Raw genomic sequence first — 22,500 nt, 5'->3', positions numbered from 1 at the left:
ACACAGCCCAGAGGCGTTTAGCACTGGAAAGCTTACGACCTGTTGATAATGAACCTGAACCCATTATTTTGAGTCAATGAATTGAAAGAAATGGGTGAAGGAATGAAAGCCGCAGGGCCAATTACTACGCTCTTTGATGTATTATTCTCCCTCACTCAGTCAAACGGCTCGGCACATTTTGTCTTCATCCTCTGTTTTTTCATTAATTATTGTGCTTAGGGTCAGGGTTCGAATGGCTAATTGTGCAGACTTTGAGAATGGCAGCGATTCTCCAAAACAGCTGACACTCTCTCTGGCTGTGCTCAGCCACCTTGCGTTATGCCAATTAATCCAATTCTTTGACTTTTTTTTGGTTTTCTTTCTCTGTTTTCTTTTATGAGGCATAATCTGTGAGAGTTTCTGGATTCTTACACTGGTTGGGAGATTGGATTGTCAGGTCAACTGGAATAGCTAATAGGTCAAAATTGGTGACACACGGTGAGCTTGGTGCAGTATACTGTATATCGAACCCATATCTCGACCAGAAATTCTGTCTAGCACTTTTGACAAATCTCATATTTAACTTATGCATGGTAAATAAATTAAATGACATTTAATTAAAGTAGTTGTTAATAAAATAAAACAATAAGTTCACTGAAAAAAAATTATTCATTGAATTTACATATTTTTTAAAGTAAGTGGTTGTAAACAATTTATATGGGTTGAATTTAAACAAACAAATTAAATTTAGTAATGTTTAGCTTAATTTGTTCGTTTAAATTCAGCTTATATAAATTGTTTGCAATTTGCAATGAGGGGCAGCACGGTGGCTCAGTGGGTAGCACAATCGCCTCAAAACAAGAAGGTCGCTGGTTTGAGCCTCGGCTGGGTCAGTTGGCATTTCGGTGTGGAGTTTGCATGTTTTCCCCATGTTCGCGTAGGTTTCCTCTGGGTGCTCTGGTTTCCCTGTACAGGTGAATCGGGTAGGCTAAATTGTCCGTAGTGTATCAGTGTGAATGAGTGTGTATGGATGTTTAACAGAGATGGGTTGCAGCTGGAAGGGCATCCGCTGCATAAAACATATGCTGGATAAATTGACGGTTCATTCCACTGTGGTGACCCCAGATTAATAAAGGGACTAAGCCGAAAAGAAAATGAATGAGTGACATAATGACATGTCAACTTAGCAACACTGAACATAAATATTTTTTGTTGAATTTTTTGTTAATTTGCCGTTCTCTTTTATTCACAATATTGATAAAATCAATATATTAAATATTGTAAACTATCATTCAGCTGCAAAATCTAACTAAAATTCTTTACATTTAAAACAAAAAAATACAACTTTATTATTATTATTATTATTATTATTATTATTCATAATTTTACATCAAAAACTACTACTTTATTACTGAATAAAAGTTTCACTCATCAATAATATATATTATTTTGGGGCAAAGCAGAAGTAGAACATTTTTTATAAATGAATTAATTATTTAAAATATTAATTATATATTCAGCATAATTGCTGGCATAGAAATTTCGTTAATTCTGACTATTTTTCATGATTGTGTTTTATTTTAGTATTTCCATAATGCATTTGCCCAAATTATAGCTAAAAAAAAAAACACTTTTCTTAAGTCCAGGGTGGGGGTTGGTGGAAGTTAGCATGTCTCATGTCCATCAGTACAGTTTCTCTTATTGAATTATTGATGATTTCTGCTCATTTTTGTGGGGGGTTAACATGCTTATGATCAGTACAGTTTCTCTCATGAAATTACGCAAATTAAATTATTTACTAAAAGTAGAAATCCTATGGAGAAGAAACTCAGTCAGTGCCACCAGAGATTCCTCAAGGATTTAGAAAACAAAAGCAATATTATTCTAGAGATTAACTTCCCTCAATGGGACGAATAGAGCAATCTGAATGAGATTAGGAAATGCTAATGATGTTCTCCTCTGATCTTGATTGACATTTATCTGATTTCCTACAGGAGCCATCGGCTGTCCTTATTGGCTAATACTAGACTGTTTTAGGCTTTTGATATAAACTCTATCAGAATGTATTGGAAATTTGGCATATGGATGAAAATTGCTGATTTTTTAAAATTCTATTTTTATAATTGTTTTATTAAATATTTGAACCATTTTATTTATGAAAAGTATAGTAGCAGATTTTATGATTTGACAAACTATATCAGAATGTATCAGGAACTGGTATATGAGTGGAAAGTTACTGATCTTTCACCACTTCATGCTATTAAATATTATTTTATTTTTGAACATTTATAAAAATTACAGACGCACATTTCATGCTTTGAAATAAACTACAGTTGCAATCCAAATTATTAAACCCCATGAATTTTGAAATTTGTTTTTCTTTTTTTAAATATTTCTCAAATTATGTTAAACAGAGCAGGACATTTTTACAGCATGTCTGATAATATTTTTTCTTCTAGATAAAGTCTTTTTTGTTTTATTTAATCTAGAATAAAAGCAGTTTTTATTTTTTAAACTCCATCTTAAGGTCAATATTAATAGCCTGTGAATTAAAGAGAATGGCAAATTAACAAAAATTTACACATTTTACACATTAAGCTATATATTTTTTGATGGTCTACAAAACAAACCATCTACAGAACAAACCATCGTTTTACAATAACTTGCCTAATTACCCTATCCTGCCTAGTTAACCTAATTAACCTAGTTAAGCCTTTAAATGTCACTTTAAGCTGTATAGAAGTGTCTTAAAAATATCTAGTCAAATATTATTTACTGTCATCATGGCAAAGATAAAATAAATCAGTGATTAGAGATGAGTTATTAAAACTATTATGTTTAGAAATGTCTTGAGAAAATCTGCTCTCCGTTAAACAGAAATTGGGGAAAAAATAAACAGGGGGGCTAATAATTCAGGGGGTTTAATAATTCTGATTGCAACTGTAAATTGGAAACTGGTATATGAATAGAAAATTACAGATTTTTCAACAATTTGCTTTATTTTTTTACAATTTTGATTTTGATTTTATTATTATAAGTCATTTGTTATATTTTTGAGCAAATTAAAGCAACACACTTCATGTTTTAACATAAACAGTATTGTAAACTGGTATATAAGTAGACCAGATAAGATAAGTAGACAAGTAGACTGGTATATAAAAATGACAGATTTTATATTTAAAATTAATAAATTTATTTTTGTAAGTTATATAAAATTTAAGGTTATTTATTAAATCAAATAAAATTTACATTAAAAGCATTTATAAAAATTACAGAAGCTTTATTGTAAACTGTTTTGGAAACTTGTATATAAATAGATTTTTTTTTTTAAATGTATCATGTAATGCAGTTATTTTACAGCATTTTTTCAAATTTATGAAAATTATAGAAGCACATTTAATGCTGAAAAATAAATATATGCAATCATGAGTTGTATTTTGTATTGTTTTATGTAAATAAATCATATTGTATTTTTGGGGTATTTTGTTGTATTTTATTTTATTATTTTATTTAATGTTTTTTGGAGATTTATGAAAATTATAAAAGCACTTTTTAACATGTTGCTTATTTGTATATGAAAAGATAAAGTTTTTTTCTTTTATTGTCTTGTTTTATTGTTTATTGTCTTGTTTCTTTTCTATTTTATTTTATTATAAAATAAATATCTATTTACTTTCATTTTAATTGAATAACTGAATAATTACTTAATTTTATTTTATCTTAATTCATCAGCCCTCTTTTAAGTATTTATTAGTTTTATTTACTATATTACTTTATTATTAAATAAATTTCTATTTATTTACATTTTAATTAAATAACTGAATTGCTCATTTATTTTAATTCATCAGCCGTCTTTTAAGCATTTTTTTGTTTTATTTATCATTTTATTTTATTAAAAAATAAATGTCTATTTACTTGAATTTTAAGTGAATAACTGAATTATTATTTAATTTTATTCAATCAGCCATCTTTTAAGCATTTTTATGTTTTATTTACTAGTTTAGTTTATTATAAAATAAATATCTATTTATATAAATTTTAATTGAATAACTGAATTAATGATCTTGTTTTATTTTGTCAGCTCTCTTTTACCCATTTTTTGTTTTATTTACTATTTTATTTCATTATAAATTAAATATCTATTTACTTCAATCTTAATTAAATAACTGAATTATTATTTATCTTATTTTATTTAATCAGTCCTATTTTACCCATTTTTTGTTTTATTGACTATTTTATTTTATTTTAAAATAAATATCTATATGTATTACATAATTATTACTAAAAATTACTTTAATCTTAATTGAATAACTGAATTATTAATTTATTTTATTTCGTCAGCCCTCTTTTAACCATTTTTTAGTGTTATTGACTATTTTACTGTATTGTAAAATAAATATCTATTCTTTAATTTAATTGAACAACTGAATTATTTTATTTAATTTTGATTTACTTACATTTTAATTGAATAACTGAATTATTCTATCCTATTCTACTCAGGGTCAGAGTGGAGAGGAACCCCTCTGTGTCTCTTTTAGTCTTCCAGACGCCAGCGAGTGCTCGGTGTGGCTGATGGTGAATCTTCGTCGTGGGCCTGAGGGTTTTGCGAGGGCCCCTGCCGATACACTGCATTAAGGGCCACAGTGGCCCTGTTTGATAAATGTGTCCCCATCAAACACAGACATGGACTTACTCTGATCACAGGCCAAAGGTCAGTTTGGATGGGCAGATCATATCTTTGAAGGAAAGAAGAGTCAAGCTCTCCTGCTTTCACCGTTTAATCTATATGATCAAAGCACTTTTATGTAGTGGAAAATCAAGTGTCAGATCTGTCGCATCACTACAGACAACTGTGACACTCTGTTATTAACACCTTTTTAAATTGATCATCAGCTTAATGTTTATACTTTCATGAACTTATAATAGCTAATGATTATAATATTAATAAATAATATATACACTACCGGTCTAAAGTTAGGGGGCGTTTTTTTTTTTTTGTAATAAAATTATTCTGTTCATCAAGGCACCATTTATTAAATGTAAAAAAAAAAATGTGTTAAATTGTTAAATACTTATTAAATATTTATTTATCACTTATTGTAAGTTTCAACTGAAAATTAAGTTTCAAATGAAATTATTACTCCAGTCATTATTGCTTTTATAACTATTATTATTATTAATAATAATAATAATAATAACTAATATTAGAGTGATTTCTGAAGGATCACATGACTCTGAAGACTAGAGTAATGAAGCTGAAAATTCATCTTTAAAATCACTGGATTAAAAGATTAAATTAAATTCTAAACTACTTTTGAACAGTTCTTTTATAGTGCAATAACTTTTTACAATTTGTACTGTGTAACTGATGAAATAAATGCAGCCTTGGTGAGCAGGATAAGCTTATTTTAAGACATTTAAAAATCCTACTGACCCCCAAAAAATACTAGCTCTTTAAGTTGCTCTAATAAGTTGCTCTTTAAAAGTCTGTTTCAAAAAACGTGAAATATTGAGATTTTTTTGCTCTTTGGAAACATAAAAATATAATTGCTCTTTAAGAGCCTGCTACAAAAAGGGTTTTTTTTTGCTCTTTGGGAAGATATAATTTAGTAATTATGATATATATTATTCTTAGCATTGTTGATATTGTTATATAATATGTATTATTAGTATTATTATTATTATTATTATTATTATATCAAATAATAATTATTACATTGTTGACATAATGTGTATTTCCTTTTTTTACAATAATAATATAATTTTTGTAAATACAGCCCTGTTCATGCACACAAGTTTACAGAATGTTTTTTTTTTCTACTCCTGTAAACATCCTATAAATGAAAATAAAAATGCTACTTAAAGGGTCACAAAACCCATCAGCACCAGTGGTAGTGGTTAGTGCGTCCCAAGTTCGATTCCCGCCTCACGGTCCTATGCCGATCCTTCCCCTCTCTCTGCTCCCCACGCTTTCCTGTCAATACTCTCTACTGGCCTGTCCATTAAAGGAGAAAACCCAGCGAAATTAACATTTATTTAGTCATTTAGCAGACGCTTTTATCCAAAGCGACTTACAAATGAGGACAAGGAAGCAATTTGCACAACTATAAGAGCAGCAGTGAACAAGCGCTATAGACAAGTTTCAGGCGTGTAAAGGTCACAAAACCCTAAAACACTTTTTTTTTAAGATGTTAACAGACATTAATATGTGCTACGTTGCTAAAAACACTTTTATTACACATAAATTTCAGTAAAAAGTGAAAATAGCTTGTTTTTGCACAAATTCGTCCTTCTGGTTTAAAAAGAGATTTTGAAGCAACGTCACGACGATAGAAAAAAAAAATCTAATAAAATAACTGCTATAAAAAATGCTCACTTTAGTAACTTTAGAAGCAGTATTTCATACAAATTGTCCAACCTTGAAAAAATTAAAGCTATTTCTACATTATGGTAATAAATTTGTTGCAATGTCTAATTTAAATAATATTTATTAATATTTTTTCAGTAGCATTATACAGTTGAAAATGTGATCTGACTCATTAACTCAAAACTATCTTCTGCTTCCATTCACACTCAGCCACAGCTGTACACATTCTAAAGTTTGACTCTACTATTTTTACAAGAAAAATGTAAAGCATAAAACCGCTTTCAATAATCCCTACCCATCTTAACAGACCCCCTCGAAACATGGAAACATCTTGTCCAGCCCCTCTGGCCAAATCAGACCCCACAGGAGCCCTGGGGCACAGCGGTCTTCCTCACTCGCCAGTCAAAGCCCACGCTAGAATATATACCATGCATTCAACCTTTTTTCCTTTGAATCCTATTAGTGGCTGAACTTGGTTTAACTGAAAAAGACTGCCGACTTCACTCAATTAGACCTAATAGGATTACAGCGCTGGTATGGGCCGGGCGGTTTAAATAAGACAGGAATTTTGGCAGACACCTGCTAGATGTACTGCATTAATCTCATAAAGGAGAGTATGCAGGCTTGTTAATGGGGCTCGCACATGCCAGGACTTCAGTTGGCATCTTTGTAAAATGACTGATCACTTGTTTCGGCCTTTTACTTGATGCCAGCGCATCTGGTTTTTGGTGGATTTTATGGACGTCTAAGCATGTGTGCAAATCATCTCTTAAAGTTTAAAGTTGAAGATTTTTTTTATTTATGCGTTTGCATCCATAATTATTATGTAATGCAGGGATTGGCATCAACGCTTATCTAAGAGGTAGCTTTTTTAATTTATTTAATGGTCAAATTAAAAAATAATGTTACATGGCCAAGCTGAAGCAAACTGAATTAAACACGTCATTTTATACTAATAACATAAACAACATGACATGCAAAAAATTAAATTTTAGCACAACTGCATATTTAACTTGATTGGTTTTATACAAGAGTCCAAACAAGTGGTTAATATTAAGTGATGTTTTTTGCTCTATTTTATTAACAAAAATAGTTTGAGGATGGATGGTTGACTCAGTGGTTCAATGACTCATTCTGACTTCAACTCCGAGCATCATACTGATTGCTTCATATTTTAAGAACAATTGTGAATCTTCAAGCAACACAGTACTGTTTTATTACTGAACATTTTTGAATGAATCATGTTAGTCAATGATCCAGTGGCTCATTTAGGACAATTGTGCATGTTTGAGCATCCCGCAGTGAATTTTTAAATGATTCACAATTTTTGAGCCAATCATTTAACTCAACTATTGTGAATCTCAGCGTATCAAGTGTTGAATGATTCACCATTTCTGAATGAGTCAATCATTTTTCAGTCTTGAATGAATCTGCCATTTGAACAAATCTGTTGAATGAATGACTTAATGACTCATTTGCTGCCGCTTACTTGCAGATTCCACTCATACATCTATTATTTTTCATTCATTCATTCATTTTCCTTTGGCTTAGTCTCTATTTCAGAGGTCGCAACAGAGGAATGAATCGCCAACTATTTTAGCACATTACGTTTTACGCAGTGGATGCCCTTCCAGCCACAACCCAGTACTGGGAAACACCCATACACACTCATTCACACACTCATACGCTACGGCCAATTTAGTTTATTCAATTCACCTATAGTGCATGTCTTTGGACTGTGAGGGAAACCAGGGCACCTGGAGGAAACCCACACCATGGGGAGAACATGCAAACTCCACACAGAAATGGTCCAGCCGGGACTCGAACCAGAGACCTTCTTGCTGTGAGGTAACAGTGCTAACCATTGAGCCACCGTGCCACCCATTCTAATATTTTCATTTGATAAATAAAAATGACTTTAAACACTAAGCTCATGATTTTATGCAGTTGTAATTCTGTAAAAGAAAATGCAATCGTGCTACATTGGAATTGGAATTGAATTTGGAAGTTATTGAATTTATCATGTACATTTAATGCTAGGACAATTTTTCTAATGTGCCATGGAAATCAAATATTACAAATGTGGCAGATTGTGTTAAACTTTTAAATTCCTCCTTTTTCTTGAAAGAGATGTCTGGAGTACTGAACAGAGAAGATAATTCAGAGGGGTCAGACAGAAAAATGGGTTTCCAACCCACATCATGTTATGAAGCGGACAGGAGACAGAGGTAAGGAAACGTTAGGGTGTTTATTAAATGACAACAAGGAGCACATGAAGGATAGCCAGGAGGATCAGGAATGATGTTGGGGTCTTTTCCTCCGTGGCTGGGTAACAGGAATACACGAGGATGGACAGCACACACCAGATACAGCTGACAGAGGATGACACAGACTTGGAAGGACTGGAAGACAGGACGATTCGGGAGGACCAGGAAGACTAGGAGGAATACAAAGAGAACAGGTAAGTAAATCGTTTGTTTTAGCTGAGGATGACTACGCTGAGTGGTCGCTCAGTTGTCCGCTTTCGTCGAGACGAGCCCGGACAATGAGCGACTGGAGTGCTGTGCTTTTATCTGGTGCTCGTGAATGTGATGCAGCTGTGTGCTCATTAGAAGTCAGGTGATGGTGATCTTCGTGAGTGGGGGTCGTGAGAGCCTGACCAATCCATGACAGTACCCCCCTCCCCAGGGCCCGCTCCTGAGGGCCGACACCTCCGACGCCGTGGTGGTCTCCCTCTGCCTCTAGGCGCTGGGAACTCAGGGTGGCTCTCATGAAACTCCACCATGAGACTAGGATCGAGAATATCAGCTCTGGGAACCCATGTCCTTTCTTCGGGGCCGTACCCTTCCCAGTCCACCAGGTACTCCAACTGGCCACCACGACGTCGGGAACGCAAGATCTCCTTCACTGCGTAGACGGCTCCTTCTTCTAGGAGCAGTGGAGGAGGGGGTTCCTCTTCGTGGTCAGGCTCTGTGGAGGGAAGAACAGGATCGTGATAGGGTTTCAGGAGTGATACGTGGAATGTAGGGTGAATACGGTAGTGAGAGGGTAATTGTAGTTTGTAGGTGACGGGGTTAACCTGTTCCACGATGGTGAAGGGACCAACAAATCGGGGACTTAACTTGCGAGAGGGCAGTCGCATGCGTATGTCCCGGGTGGATAGCCACACCTTTTGTCCGGGTGTGTATCTGGGTTCTTCAGACCTTCTCCTATCGGCGGTTACCTTGCTTCGACGGACTGCCCTCTGCAGATGTTGATGAGCCTCGTCCCAGACTCTCTCGCTCTCCCGGAACCAGTGATCCACTGCGGGGACATCAGATGGTTCGCCATCCCAGGGAAAGAGCGGTGGTTGGAAGCCCAGGACGCACTGGAATGGCGTGAGTCCGGTGGAGGGTTGCCGCAGTGAATTTTGGGCATATTCTGCCCAGCCCAAATACTGGCTCCAGGAGTTCTGGTGACCACTGCAGAAGGTCCTCAGGAACCGTCCCACCTCCTGAATCTTCCTCTCTGTCTGCCCGTTGGTTTGGGGATGATATCCAGAAGAGAGGCTGACGGCCACACCTAGGAGCTTGAAGAAGGCTTTCCATAGACGTGAGATGAACTGTGGACCTCTGTCCGACACAATATCTTCTGGAATACCAAATGACCTGAAGACTTGATTAAAGATATTGTCGGCAGTTTCAAAGGCTGTGGGAAGACCTTTCAGAGGGATTAGTTTGACAAACTTTGAGAATCTATCTACTATGACTAGAATACAGGTATTACCTTCTGACGAAGGGAGGTCAGTGATAAAGTCCACTCCTAGGTGTGACCAGGGACGGTTCGGAATCGGCAAGGGATGGAGCTTTCCAGCGGGTAGATGACGTGGGCTCTTGGATTGGGCACAGTCCTTACAGCCCTGAACATATTGCCTCACATCCCTAGCCATGTTTGGCCACCAGAATCGTTGGGATACTAGCGAGAGAGTATTGTTGATCCCTGGATGTCCAGTGCCTAGCGAGGTATGTAAGGAGTGGATCAGATCTACCCGGTGTTCAGGTGGTATGAACTGCCGATGAGGAGGGCATCCCGGCGGAGCAGGGGCTTCCGGAGTGGCAACGACTGGAGGAGCGTTCCAGGTGATCGGACAAATGGAGATGTGTTCGGGAAGAATCTTCGTTGGGAGTTCTTCATGATCGTGATGCTCGTGTAAACGAGAGAGAGCGTCTGCTCTTAGATTCTTGGGTCCTGGACGATAGGAAATGGAGAAATCAAAACGTGAGAAGAAAAGTGACCATCTGGCTTGACGTGGACATAGTCTCTTGGCCTCTTTGATGTATTGGAGGTTTTTGTGATCTGTGATCACCTGGAACGGATGTTTGGCTCCCTCCAACCAGTGACGCCACTCCTCCAAGGCTAGCTTGATTGCTAGAAGCTCCCTGTCTCCTATGCTGTAATTCTGCTCCGCCGGGCTCAACTTCCGAGAGAAATAGGCACAGGGATGCAGTCGGGGCGGTGTATCATGATGTTGAGATAATACTGCCCCGACGCCGGTGGTGGATGCGTCCACTTCCACCACGAAAGGAAGATTTGGGTCAGGATGAGTCAGGAGTGGGGCCCTTGTGAACTCCTTCTTAAGAAGGCGGAAGGCTGCGGCTGCTTCTTTGGTCCACTCCAGTCCTTTGGGTTTACCCTTGAGGAGATTAGTGAGAGGTGATGTAATCCTGCTGTAGTCCTTGATAAACCGTCTATAAAAGTTAGCAAACCCAAGAAACCTCTGGAGCTCCTTAATGGAAGTGGGTTCTGACCAGGATAGAACAGCCTCAATTTTCTTCCCATCCATACGTATACCGGTTTGGTCAATGATGTATCCCAAGAAATGAATCGACTTCTGGTGGAATGAGCATTTCTCCGCTTTGAGGTAGAGGTGATGTTCTCTCAATGTGTGTAGGACCTCCGCAACGTGTTGGCGATGTTCGGCCTCACTCCGGGAGTAAATGAGGATGTCATCTATGTACACTATTACACAGTGGTGAAGAAACTCCCGGAGGACTTCATGAATGAAGTTTTGGAATACGGAGGGGGCGTTGACCAGACCGTAAGGCATGACCTCATATTCATAGTGGCCAGTAGGGGTCACGAATGCTGTCTTCCATTGGTCCCCCTCACGTATTCTTATCAGATTATACGCGCTGCGGAGGTCCAATTTAGTGAAGACTTTAGCTTCTCGGAGCTGTTCCAAAGCGGCTGGTACCAGAGGAAGGGGATATCGGTATTTTACTGTACCGTTATTTAGGACCCTGTAGTCGATGCATGGACGCAGCCCTCCGTCCTTCTTGGCCACAAAGAAGAAGCTTGAGGCGGCTGGTGATTTTGAGTGACGTATGTACCCCTGACTCAGAGCCTCCCTTATGTAATCTTCCATTGCCTGATTCTCTGGAAGCGAGAGCGGGTAGATCCTACCTCTTGGCAACTGGGCATCTGGAACTAGGTCGATCGCGCAGTCCCATGGCCGATGCGGCGGTAGCTGGGAAGCTCTCTTGGGGCAGAAGACATCATGAAAGGAGCTGTACTCCTTAGGAATGTGGATAGACTGCTTCTCAGGAGGGCTCTCGACCGATGTTGCAAACAAAGAAATGGGGTTCCGACCTTGAAGAGGGAGATTTGGAAAACAGGCAGGTGTACATCCAGATCCCCATTTCTTTATCTCTCCTGTGCCCCAAGAGATGATGGGATCGTGCTTCACCAGCCACGGGCGCCCTAGAATGATGTCCATATTTGCACCCTCCAGAACCAGAAATTGAATCCTCTCTTGATGTAACAACCCCACTTGAAGAAGGATGTCTTCGCATTGTCGATGGATACGGGTCGAAGATCGAGTGCACTGGGTTATCGGTTGTATCTGGTATATATGCGAGGACGCCTCAGTACGGAGGTGGAGTTGACGACAGAGGGATTGGGAGATGAAGTTCCCTGCTGACCCGGAGTCGATGAGGGCTGTGACAAGGAGAGAAATAGAGGCAGTAGTTATTTGTACGGTGGTAGTAAGTGGTTTACATTGTTCAATATTCGTACTGAATACACTCACTGAAGTCCGAATGGGACGAAGGGGACACTCCATACGGGTGTGTCCACTGACACCGCAGTATAGACACAGACCCCGGGTCAGCCTCCTCTGTCGTTCCGCTGATGTCAGTCTTCCAGACTCTATTATCATGGGTTCTGGTTCTGGAGAGGCTGTTGACTCAGGCGATTGGAGGAGTGCAGACGAGGGGGTGATGGTGTCCTGTTGATAGGAACGGAGACGATCGGAACATCGGAGAGAATGTTGGATGAATCTCTCCAGACCCATTGTATCATCTAATGTGGCCAGTTGGATTCGGAGAGTGGGTTCCAAGCCGAGCCGGTACGTGGTCAACAACGATCTCTCATTCCATCCACTTGCAGCTGCTAGAGTGCGAAACCGGAGAGCATATTCCTGTGTAGATAGAGTACCTTGCTTTAGATGATACAGCTGCTCTCCAGCGGCTACTTCCCCATCAGAACGTCCAAACACCTCTTTGAAATACTCCGTGAAGGTAGTGATGGAATTCATGACCGGCCCGGCTTGGTTCCAGATCGTCTCAGCCCATTTAAGTGCAGGTCCAGAGAGTAGAGATACGATGTAGGCGATCTTCGACTTATCTGTGGGATATAGAGAAGGTTGCATTTCGAATATGAGGGAACATTGTAACAGAAAACCATTGCACTCCCCCGCTCCGCCTGAGTAGGGCGCTGGTCGGGCCATGGGACTGGAAGGAAGGGCCGAAGAAGAAACTGTGGAGGCGGAAGTGCTCGGTGCTGGTGGTGCGTTGGAAAGTGGAGCTGGTGGCTGTAGAATCCGCTTCAACTGGTCCACCAGCTCTTGAAGGTGATCGGGGGTGCTCATGTTGTCGTCGTTATGGGTCCGGGCTTCTGTTATGAAGCGGACAGGAGACAGAGGTAAGGAAACGTTAGGGTGTTTATTAAATGACAACAAGGAGCACATGAAGGATAGCCAGGAGGATCAGGAATGATGTTGGGGTCTTTTCCTCCGTGGCTGGGTAACAGGAATACACGAGGATGGACAGCACACACCAGATACAGCTGACAGAGGATGACACAGACTTGGAAGGACTGGAAGACAGGACGATTCGGGAGGACCAGGAAGACTAGGAGGAATACAAAGAGAACAGGTAAGTAAATCGTTTGTTTTAGCTGAGGATGACTACGCTGAGTGGTCGCTCAGTTGTCCGCTTTCGTCGAGACGAGCCCGGACAATGAGCGACTGGAGTGCTGTGCTTTTATCTGGTGCTCGTGAATGTGATGCAGCTGTGTGCTCATTAGAAGTCAGGTGATGGTGATCTTCGTGAGTGGGGGTCGTGAGAGCCTGACCAATCCATGACACATCAAGCTTTTAACCACAATATATCGAATTTAAAAGACCGCTAGTTTAATCCTATTAGCAAGGAACAACCCTGATGGATCAAAGGGATGAGGAAGGATAAAGCAACACCCCCAAATGCAGGGACTGTAAACCACATCAGTCCATGTTGTCCATTTGAGAAAGTGATCAAGAATACTTCTGATCAGAGTGAGTGCTTTCAGAGAGGAAAACCAGTAGCGATGGAGTCACTCCACTGTCCTGGAAAAACCCCAGCTCATGTTGCAATTGATGACAGGCCGTTTGTCATAATCAATGCTGCTAATTTCGGTTTCCTCTCTCTGCTGATTCACAGTGATTTTCTGGAAGTGGAGTTTGATGTGTTCATCTTTTCCATCCTTCCTTCCCTGCATCTGTTTCCAACTTTCATTCATCCCATCCTTATTTCTTCACAATACGCTTGGAATCTTCATTTCTAAGACAGATGTTGATAGTTTATCAGCATGAGATATCTTTCAGCATGCAAAACTCAGTTCTACAGCTCTGTTTTCAATTCTCCATCAATTTTCTCTGTCCCAGGTATGAACGATTACATTACGAACATCCATACCAATTTATGCTCCAATTTCCCATTATCCATCTGCTGACCTGCCCTTCTTCCTCCCTTAAAAACACCAGTTTAAGCCATTTGCATCACTCTTAAAAAATTAAGCTCCTTATTGGCATCTGAGGTTTCATAAAGAACTTTCAAATATCAATGGAAATTTATCATTCTATAAATATTCTTTAAAGTGGTGAAAAATGTTCTTCGTGCTAAAAAGTAGATGCTTCTTTTTATAAATGTGAAACCTTTATAATTAAAAGAGCTGTGGATAGTTTATCATTGTGAAATGCAACAATATGCCCAAGTAACGATTGCACAAAATCCTTACAGCATTCAAAACTCTGTTTACAGCTCTGTTTTCAATCTCCCACTCCATCAATTGTCTTTTTCCCAGGTATGAACTGTTATGAACATTTACACTAATGCACACACCGAGTGTCTATGCTATTATCAATCTGCTGACCTGTCCTTCTTCCTCGCTTAAAGACACCAGTTTAAGCCATTTATATCACTCTTCAAAAAAATTAGTTCTTTATTGGCATCTGTGGTTCCATACAGAACTTTCAAACATCAATGTAATATTATCATTACACAGATTCTTTAAAGTAGAAAAAAAGTTCTTCACACTAAAAAGTAGATGCTTCTTTTTATAACTGTGGAACCTTTATTGCTAAAAGAGTTGTTGATAGTTTATCTTTGTAAAATGCAACAATATGCCCGATTGCACAAAATCCTTACAGCATTCAAAACTCTGTTTACAGCTCTGTTTTCAATCTCCCACTCCATCAATTGTCTTTTTCCCAGGTATGAACTGTTATGAACATTTACACCAATGCATGCACCAAAAGTCTATCCTATTATCCATCTGCTGACCTGCCCTTCCTCCTCACTTAAAGACACCAGTTTAAGCCATTTATATCACTCTTCATAATAAAAGTTCTGCATTAGCAGCCGTGGTTCCATGAACAATATTTAATATACATGGAATCTTTCTATTGTGTAAAGACTCTTTATTAGGGATGCTCATTTTGGTTATTTTTGCCAACCGACAACTGCCGTTAGTTAATTGAATATTAACCGTTAACTGGTCAGATTAATATTAAATTTTTGTATTTAACAACAATTAAAAATTGATGTCTATTTTTGTCTGACACATTAAATATTGCATTTTAAAATACTGAATACAGAATATCTTAACAATAGAACATCTTCACGCACCTGCACTGTTTCCAAAAGCATAGAAAAAGAACAAACTAAATTAAAAGAATAAAATAAATAGGCCTGCCCTAGATATTTTTCTGTTAAATTATAAATTTAGATTACAAAACGAAAACACTGACTAAATCCTTTTTATGAACCAGCATAGGCTGTTTTTTTTTCTTTTGTCAAATAAAAATATCAAGCTACCTCAAATCGATCCCTATCATACCCCTGGCGCAATAAGGCACAAGACGTGTTTGGCATGATTTCTTGCGCAACCCTTACACATTGCTTAATACACACAGCATTACACAAATATCTTTACATATGAAAAAAAAATTAAAGGATTAAAATGTTAAAATGACAATTTGCTTTTGTATAATGATATTATAAGTATTATTTATTATATGCATATTTATTTTTGTTTTAATAAAAACAAGTTTAGATTTGTCCACCTGTCAGGTTTTGGAGACCTATGCATCATCATATGAGGCATAAGAATAGGATGTGTGTTTGGATATAACTCAGTTTTTTAGACCACACTTCATTATTATTGTTGATTTATTAATTTGATGGAAGTTAGAATTGAATTTAGAAATAGTTTTGAAACAAATCTTTGCACTTAACAAACAAAATTAAATATGTAGGCTAATGGATGTGTTCAGTAGAGTGCGTACATTGTTTCCTTATCCACAAAAGTGAAAGGGTAAAGAAGAAAGTAGAGAAGGAGGTTGAATGGAGGAGGCTAATTCTTTATCCTCGTGCTGCAGATGGTCTGTTTAACTGTTTTCTCACTAGTGAAGTATTCAGGTTTTCCACTTACAAAGTCTGCCATGTAAATAGCAAATGCCACATGGCGTGACTCATATTACCGTCCCGCGAGTTAACAAATATGTGTTGCACATTTATGCAGCCAAACTTTCAAAAAAACAATTTTTAATAATTTAAATGATACCATTAATTGGGTAAAAACTCACCCTTTCTATTAACGGTTAATTGGTTATTATGAACATCCCTACTCTTTATAGTAGAAAAAACTTATGTTGGGTTCACACTAAATGCAAAATAAAGTATTCACAAGTGTAGATTACATATAATGTTAATGCAAATGAGCAAATATAGGCAAATTTCCACCAGGCAGCCCAAATAATGTGGAAGTCACAACACATTTGCCGCAAATGCATGTAATTCACTTCAATCACATCATCTGCACAAGTTTAAATAGTTCAACTGGAGCAAAAACTAAAATAATTGAGCTGCAAAACGTTCCACAATTACACTAAAGTGAGTGACAGTGTGCTCTGAGTTCGGTGTGAATGTAGGATCTGAAATAAACGGCTCACTGCAAAAACTCTTGGAACTTTTTGGAACATTTATTTTTAAAAGAGCTGTTGATAGTTTATCAGCACGACGTCCATGTAACCCTTGCACAATCTTTCGCCATTCAAAACTCAGTATACATCTCTGTTTTCAGTTCCCTGCTTCATCAATAGTCTCTTTTCCAGGTATGAAATCTTATGAACACCCAAACCAATGTACACACCAACTGTCTATCCCTATTATCCATCCGGTCCATTGGGCTGCAGGATGTCAAAGTGAATTTGGGTCTAAGCCAGACGGGATGGGTGGTCTCCCTGCTAGTCAGCCGGGATCCCCACACCCCCAATCCACTCCCTCCCCAAAAAAATCTCAGTCTTCCAATAATACATCTTCCCATAACCCCTTGGCTCTGCCCGACCTGCCTCAGATAAAGTAAAGCTCATAGGCGGGAGGCGTGTAGATACACAGTTATAGATCTGTGTCTTCTAGAGTCTGCCGTAGCCTCGAGGGACGGCACACTTCTTTCCTCCAAACACAGGTAGAAATGCACAGACCCACACCAAAACACAGACGCGCACACACACTTTAACACATGAAAGGCCTCTTGTGGACGAGAGCAAACACAAGGCAGCTTTGATGTGCTTCAGCCTCTTCTATTCCCTTTCCAGCCTCAAAAGAAAAAAACTGACTGTTGCTTTGCTTCCAAGTCTGATTTCTGTCTTTCTGCATCTAACAGTTTGGAAAAGTGCAACCAAAGTGGCTTTTTTCTTCTGTCTGGCCAATTAAGGCAATCGTAACATGTCGACAAGTGATCACAAGTCACATCTGAGAGCTTTATAATTAGGTAACGCTTTATAACGAGGCTTGGGTTAAGTAGAAAGCAAAACGTTGTTTCTATTAACAATAGTTGATTGAATGCAAATGAAAATGAACATTTACTAAACATTAAAAAAGGTTGATAAATGCTGTAAAAATACATCAATCTTTGACAATTGAAGCAATTGTATTCTTTTATTTTATTTATATATATATATATATATACACACAATTTAATTATATACATTACATCAAAATAATAATAGTAAATATGATAGTTAAACATTATCTTATTATCTTATAAAAATCTTTCTGTATACATACTTTATTACTTAGTATATTCTAATTGTTAAGATTGTGATATTTCATGAAATTTAATATGTACTATGTCACATATTTATGAATATTATAATTTATATACTTTCTCAATTGTTGTATTATTATTATTATTAACATTTGGATTATATATAAACTATTTAGCTACATTTAACATTACAAAATATTAAATAATAATAAGTTTAATAAGTAGTAGTAGTAATTATTTTTTATTCAAAAAATATACTCAAACTGTTGCTATATTAATGATGTATTAATGAAGTAATGATGTGCCTATATTTGGAAATTTTAAATATGAAGTACAATACTTGTTATGCTGTGGAGCTAAATGTGTATTGCATACATTTATATTTGTAAGTTTAAATGTTTATAGTCCCATTATTGTATTTATGGATGTACTATTGATGACAGTTAATGCTTCAAAAAAAAAAATCAAAGCTCAAATCATATGGAAATCAAAGGCAACTGATTGCACAATATCTGCCTTTTCTAAATCCTTTACAAACAGCAAGGAATAAAAATAGATGGCACAGGTCATATATAGAAACAAACGTACTTCCCGGTTCCGGACCTTGTGCTTAACAGTCAAAATAAACAGTTTTTCGAATGTGATCGGTGTGATTACAGTAACAGAGGTCTTGTGTTTTGTCAGCACATAGTGTGAAATTACGCTCTGAAACAAAAACTTCCAGCAAATCCACAGCAGCCAAATTCCAGACAAATGAGTCCTGGGACACAAAGGGCTGTTTGGGTGGTTTCTGGCTCAAATGTGCGGACACAGGCATGCGCCTATAATCACATTATGGGGTTAAGTATCGATGCAGCAGAATGAGAGACAAAAACTCTGATTTTGTACAATGCAGTTCACACACATATTAACTATAATGTTCACAATTATAAAGCACATGTTGCTTATACTGTATTTATCTTAGTATAAGGCTGAAAGGTAAACTGGGCATTTAATTTTATTTATTAAATTACATTATACTTTATTATATATATATATATATATATATTAATATACAGCTAAACCTGAAATGGCTTATGGTCATATAAAATCAAATAAAATGCATATTTAAAAGAGAATATATATGTAATATGAAAGAAAAAAATGGACACTTAATTTAAAATAAAAAAAGTATTTAAAAAATTAATAAAATAAAGAAAAGATTCTATAAAAATACATTATGATAATGACATTTTCAAGTCGACTGATAAACACTCTCCAGCTCTCTCTCAGATCATGTGCGAGTTCTTGCCCTCCTCCACCCCGAGGGGTCATTTTAATTTGTGTTATGATGCATGTAACTAAATTAAGATCAGCTCTAATGATACTGCCAGCACTCTTGTCTGTGTGTTAACAACTGCCAGACACATAAAGAAGGACTGACTTAATCAACACAAACTCAAAACTGATGTAATTCCACCATGTAATTTCCACCATGAAAAGCAATACTAAGTGCATTGCACTGGACTTTGGCAATGCAACTAGACCCATGCAATTTTGAAAAAATAGATCTTCATACTTTATATACGCCCAGTTTTTTTTCTGTAATGATAATTAGACAATATTTGTGTGTTTACCTGTGGGTTTAGGCCTATCATGATTAAATAAATATTACAATAAAATCACTACTATGTGGTTAATCAATTTAACAATGTCGTTATAATGTAGTTCTAATTACAATTCAATTTCGATCCTGAATTGCTGGAATGTTGCACAATTAGAAATATTATGGTTTTATTTTCTTTCTTTTGTATATGTTAAGCAGCTTTGACAATCTACATTGCAAAAAAAGAAAAAGTTTATCATTCATTGAATAATACAATCAAAAGGATCATTCAAAATGTCTGATTCATTCATTCATTCATTCATTCATTCGTTTTCTTTTGGCTTAGTCCCTTTATTAATCTAAGGTCGCCACAGCAGAATGAACCGCTAACTTATCCAGCATGTTTTACGCAGCGGATGCCTTTCCAGCCGCAACCCATCACTGGGAAACACCCATGCACACTCACTCCCACACACACACACTACGGAAAATTCAGCTTACCCAATTTACCTATACCACATGTCTTTGGACTGTGGGGGAAACTGGAGCACCTAGAGGAAACCCACGCCAACACGGGGAGAACATGCAAACTTCACACAGATACGCCAACTGACCCAGTCGAGGCTCAAACCAGCGACCTTCTTGCTGTGAGGCGATCGTGCTGCCCCCAAATGTCTGATTATTTTCCAAAATAATACAGAGGACTGTCTTTATGAATGGGTCATTGAATCATTGACTAAAATGGTTTATTCAAGAACAAACTAATTCAGAAATTAATCCCCGCAATGTAGCTCTGAGATGCACAAATGTTCTGCTTTGGATTCTTTTGGAACTATATGCATTGGTGAAAGAGAAAAGAACAGACAAAACAATGAACATAGGCGTTTTGGTACTAATAAGTTATTTTTTGCATACATAAATTTAATTACTTGCTGAACTGCTATATAAAATCAGAGTCACGTTTATGATCACATTTGCGCTAATTTTAGGAAAAATCACACTTTTCCTGTGTGAAATTACTATTTATTTTTATCTTTCATTACTTGGTTTACAGACTAAATTTATTAGGGTATATGCACAACTCATATGGTTCCTTTCACAGCATTAATGTTGTAATGTAATTAAAATATAATCAGAACTGAACTTAAACACTACAAACTGAACTACACTGTTCCTATTTACTGTGACCTTTTATGTGAAGCTGCTTTGACACAATCTACCTTGTATAAATGCTATACAAATAAAGGTGAATTGAATTGAATTGAAGTTAAACAGACTTAAGCATTGATTTAGTTGTTCAGGCATGAAACAAGATGAAGCTGTTTAATAGCAAGCGCCGTCAGGAACAGCAGAGTGCAAAATTCCATTGAAAATACTACGGTTAAAATGAATGTTCACATTTTAAAGACATGGCATAAAAATATCGAATTTAATGCAGTCTTTATTAAAGATTCTCAGACCCACTTTATATCGTATATCTTTCAGACAGTGAAGATGATTGATTCTTAAGGAAAAGACGTTAACAGACGCAGCGATTTTGTATTAATGGCATACAGTTCACCGGAATCGCTTTAACTGGGATACTGAAAACTAAAAGTGCTTCTGCATGTATCATATAGGCTTCATCATACAGTGAATGCTGATGGGTGTGCTTTTGTTTGTTGCAGAATGACTGGAATGCTTTATAATGTCAGTATGAGTTAAAATAATTGCAATATTATCATAAGAAGTATGATAATAAAAATAAATATAGTATATAAATATGTATTTCCCATCCCTAAATGCAACACAATAATCAGTTTTTTTTTCTAAATGAAATCAGTTAAAACAAACTGGTGTATGAGTGATTTTGCATACCTTCCATCGAGTCCAGGGCCAGGTTGATGGCTCACTGCCTTGGTAGGGGCCCGGATTCGGGTTGCTGTAGTAAGAATAGGGGCAGGAGGAGAACTGTGGCTCTGGGGCCCACTGGTTCTGATGGTTTCCTACATTAGTAGGGGCTGCTTGAGCACCATAGTATGACTGGAACATTGCTGAATTCTTATTGCTGCACGCTGAAATACAACAAATGAAATGTGATGAATCTCGCATTCATTTACTATTTAAAGGGGTAGCATTAAGGCCCCTTCCATTAGATGTTAAATAAATCTCTAGTATCCTATAATGTATCTGTGATTTTTCAGCTCAAAATAGCCCACAGATCATTAATTATACAAGAGGGAAAATAAGTAGACTTTTTTAGGGTGATGACAGCTTAAAGACGGCTCTCATATGGAGAATGAAATCACATGCATTGCTCAGGTGTAAGTTTTTCAGAGACTCCAACGGAGTGTCAAAATCTTGATGCTTCTGTGGGTCTAGTCTGTCAAATCTGATCTTTAATTTGTATTTTCTATTGGATTCAAGTCAGGTGATTGGCTAGGCCATTCTACAGCTTGATTTTCTTTCTCTGAAACCATTAGAGAGTTTCCTTTGCTGTGTTTTCGATCATTGTCTTTCTGAAAGGTCCACTTTGGTTTCATCTTCATCATCCTGCTAATGTAGATGTTGGACTGTAGCAGCTAATATTCATTTACAATGAGGAAGGGCAGAGGGTTGCTGAAAAACTACTGAGCTACTGTCTGGGCTTTCACGACCTTTCTACACCTCCCTTTCTTCATGTGTTCAATACCTTTTTCCCTGCGTCATTTCATTTTATTACATATAATTTCATTTGTAAAATAATTTGATTTGCACATATGGATTTCTTTGATTGTTACTAACATCCAGGGAAGATTAAAAGTCAACGGCACCTTTAGAAATATGTTTTCAGAGAAAAATGGTAACATGTTCAATACTTATTTTGAACATGTGTGTCCCTTTAAATGCAAATGAGCTGCTGTTTTCCCAAAGAGGGCGGAGCCTTTACATGTGATTCTGACACAAGAAAACATGCAAAAATATG

At 37.0% G+C, this 22,500-nt stretch overlaps 1 protein-coding gene across 1 annotated transcript in view; it reads right to left on the bottom strand.

The window, feature by feature from the left end:
* Nucleotides 1-22,500, bottom strand: part of tfec (transcription factor EC) — an 86,008-nt gene that overhangs the window by 49,071 nt on the left and 14,437 nt on the right. The window contains exon 2 of the mRNA XM_056456038.1: nucleotides 21,414-21,610. Within this exon, the coding sequence (XP_056312013.1) occupies nucleotides 21,414-21,587 (174 nt within the window). The 5' untranslated portion in view covers nucleotides 21,588-21,610. The remainder of the gene's footprint in view (nucleotides 1-21,413; nucleotides 21,611-22,500) is intronic.

The sequence above is a fragment of the Danio aesculapii genome, chromosome 4 (assembly GCF_903798145.1).
Source record: "Danio aesculapii chromosome 4, fDanAes4.1, whole genome shotgun sequence".
In the NCBI taxonomy this organism is placed as follows: domain Eukaryota; kingdom Metazoa; phylum Chordata; class Actinopteri; order Cypriniformes; family Danionidae; genus Danio; species Danio aesculapii.
The sequence above is the reverse complement of the archived record's forward strand: the minus strand, read 5'-3'. Positions and strand labels throughout refer to the sequence as shown.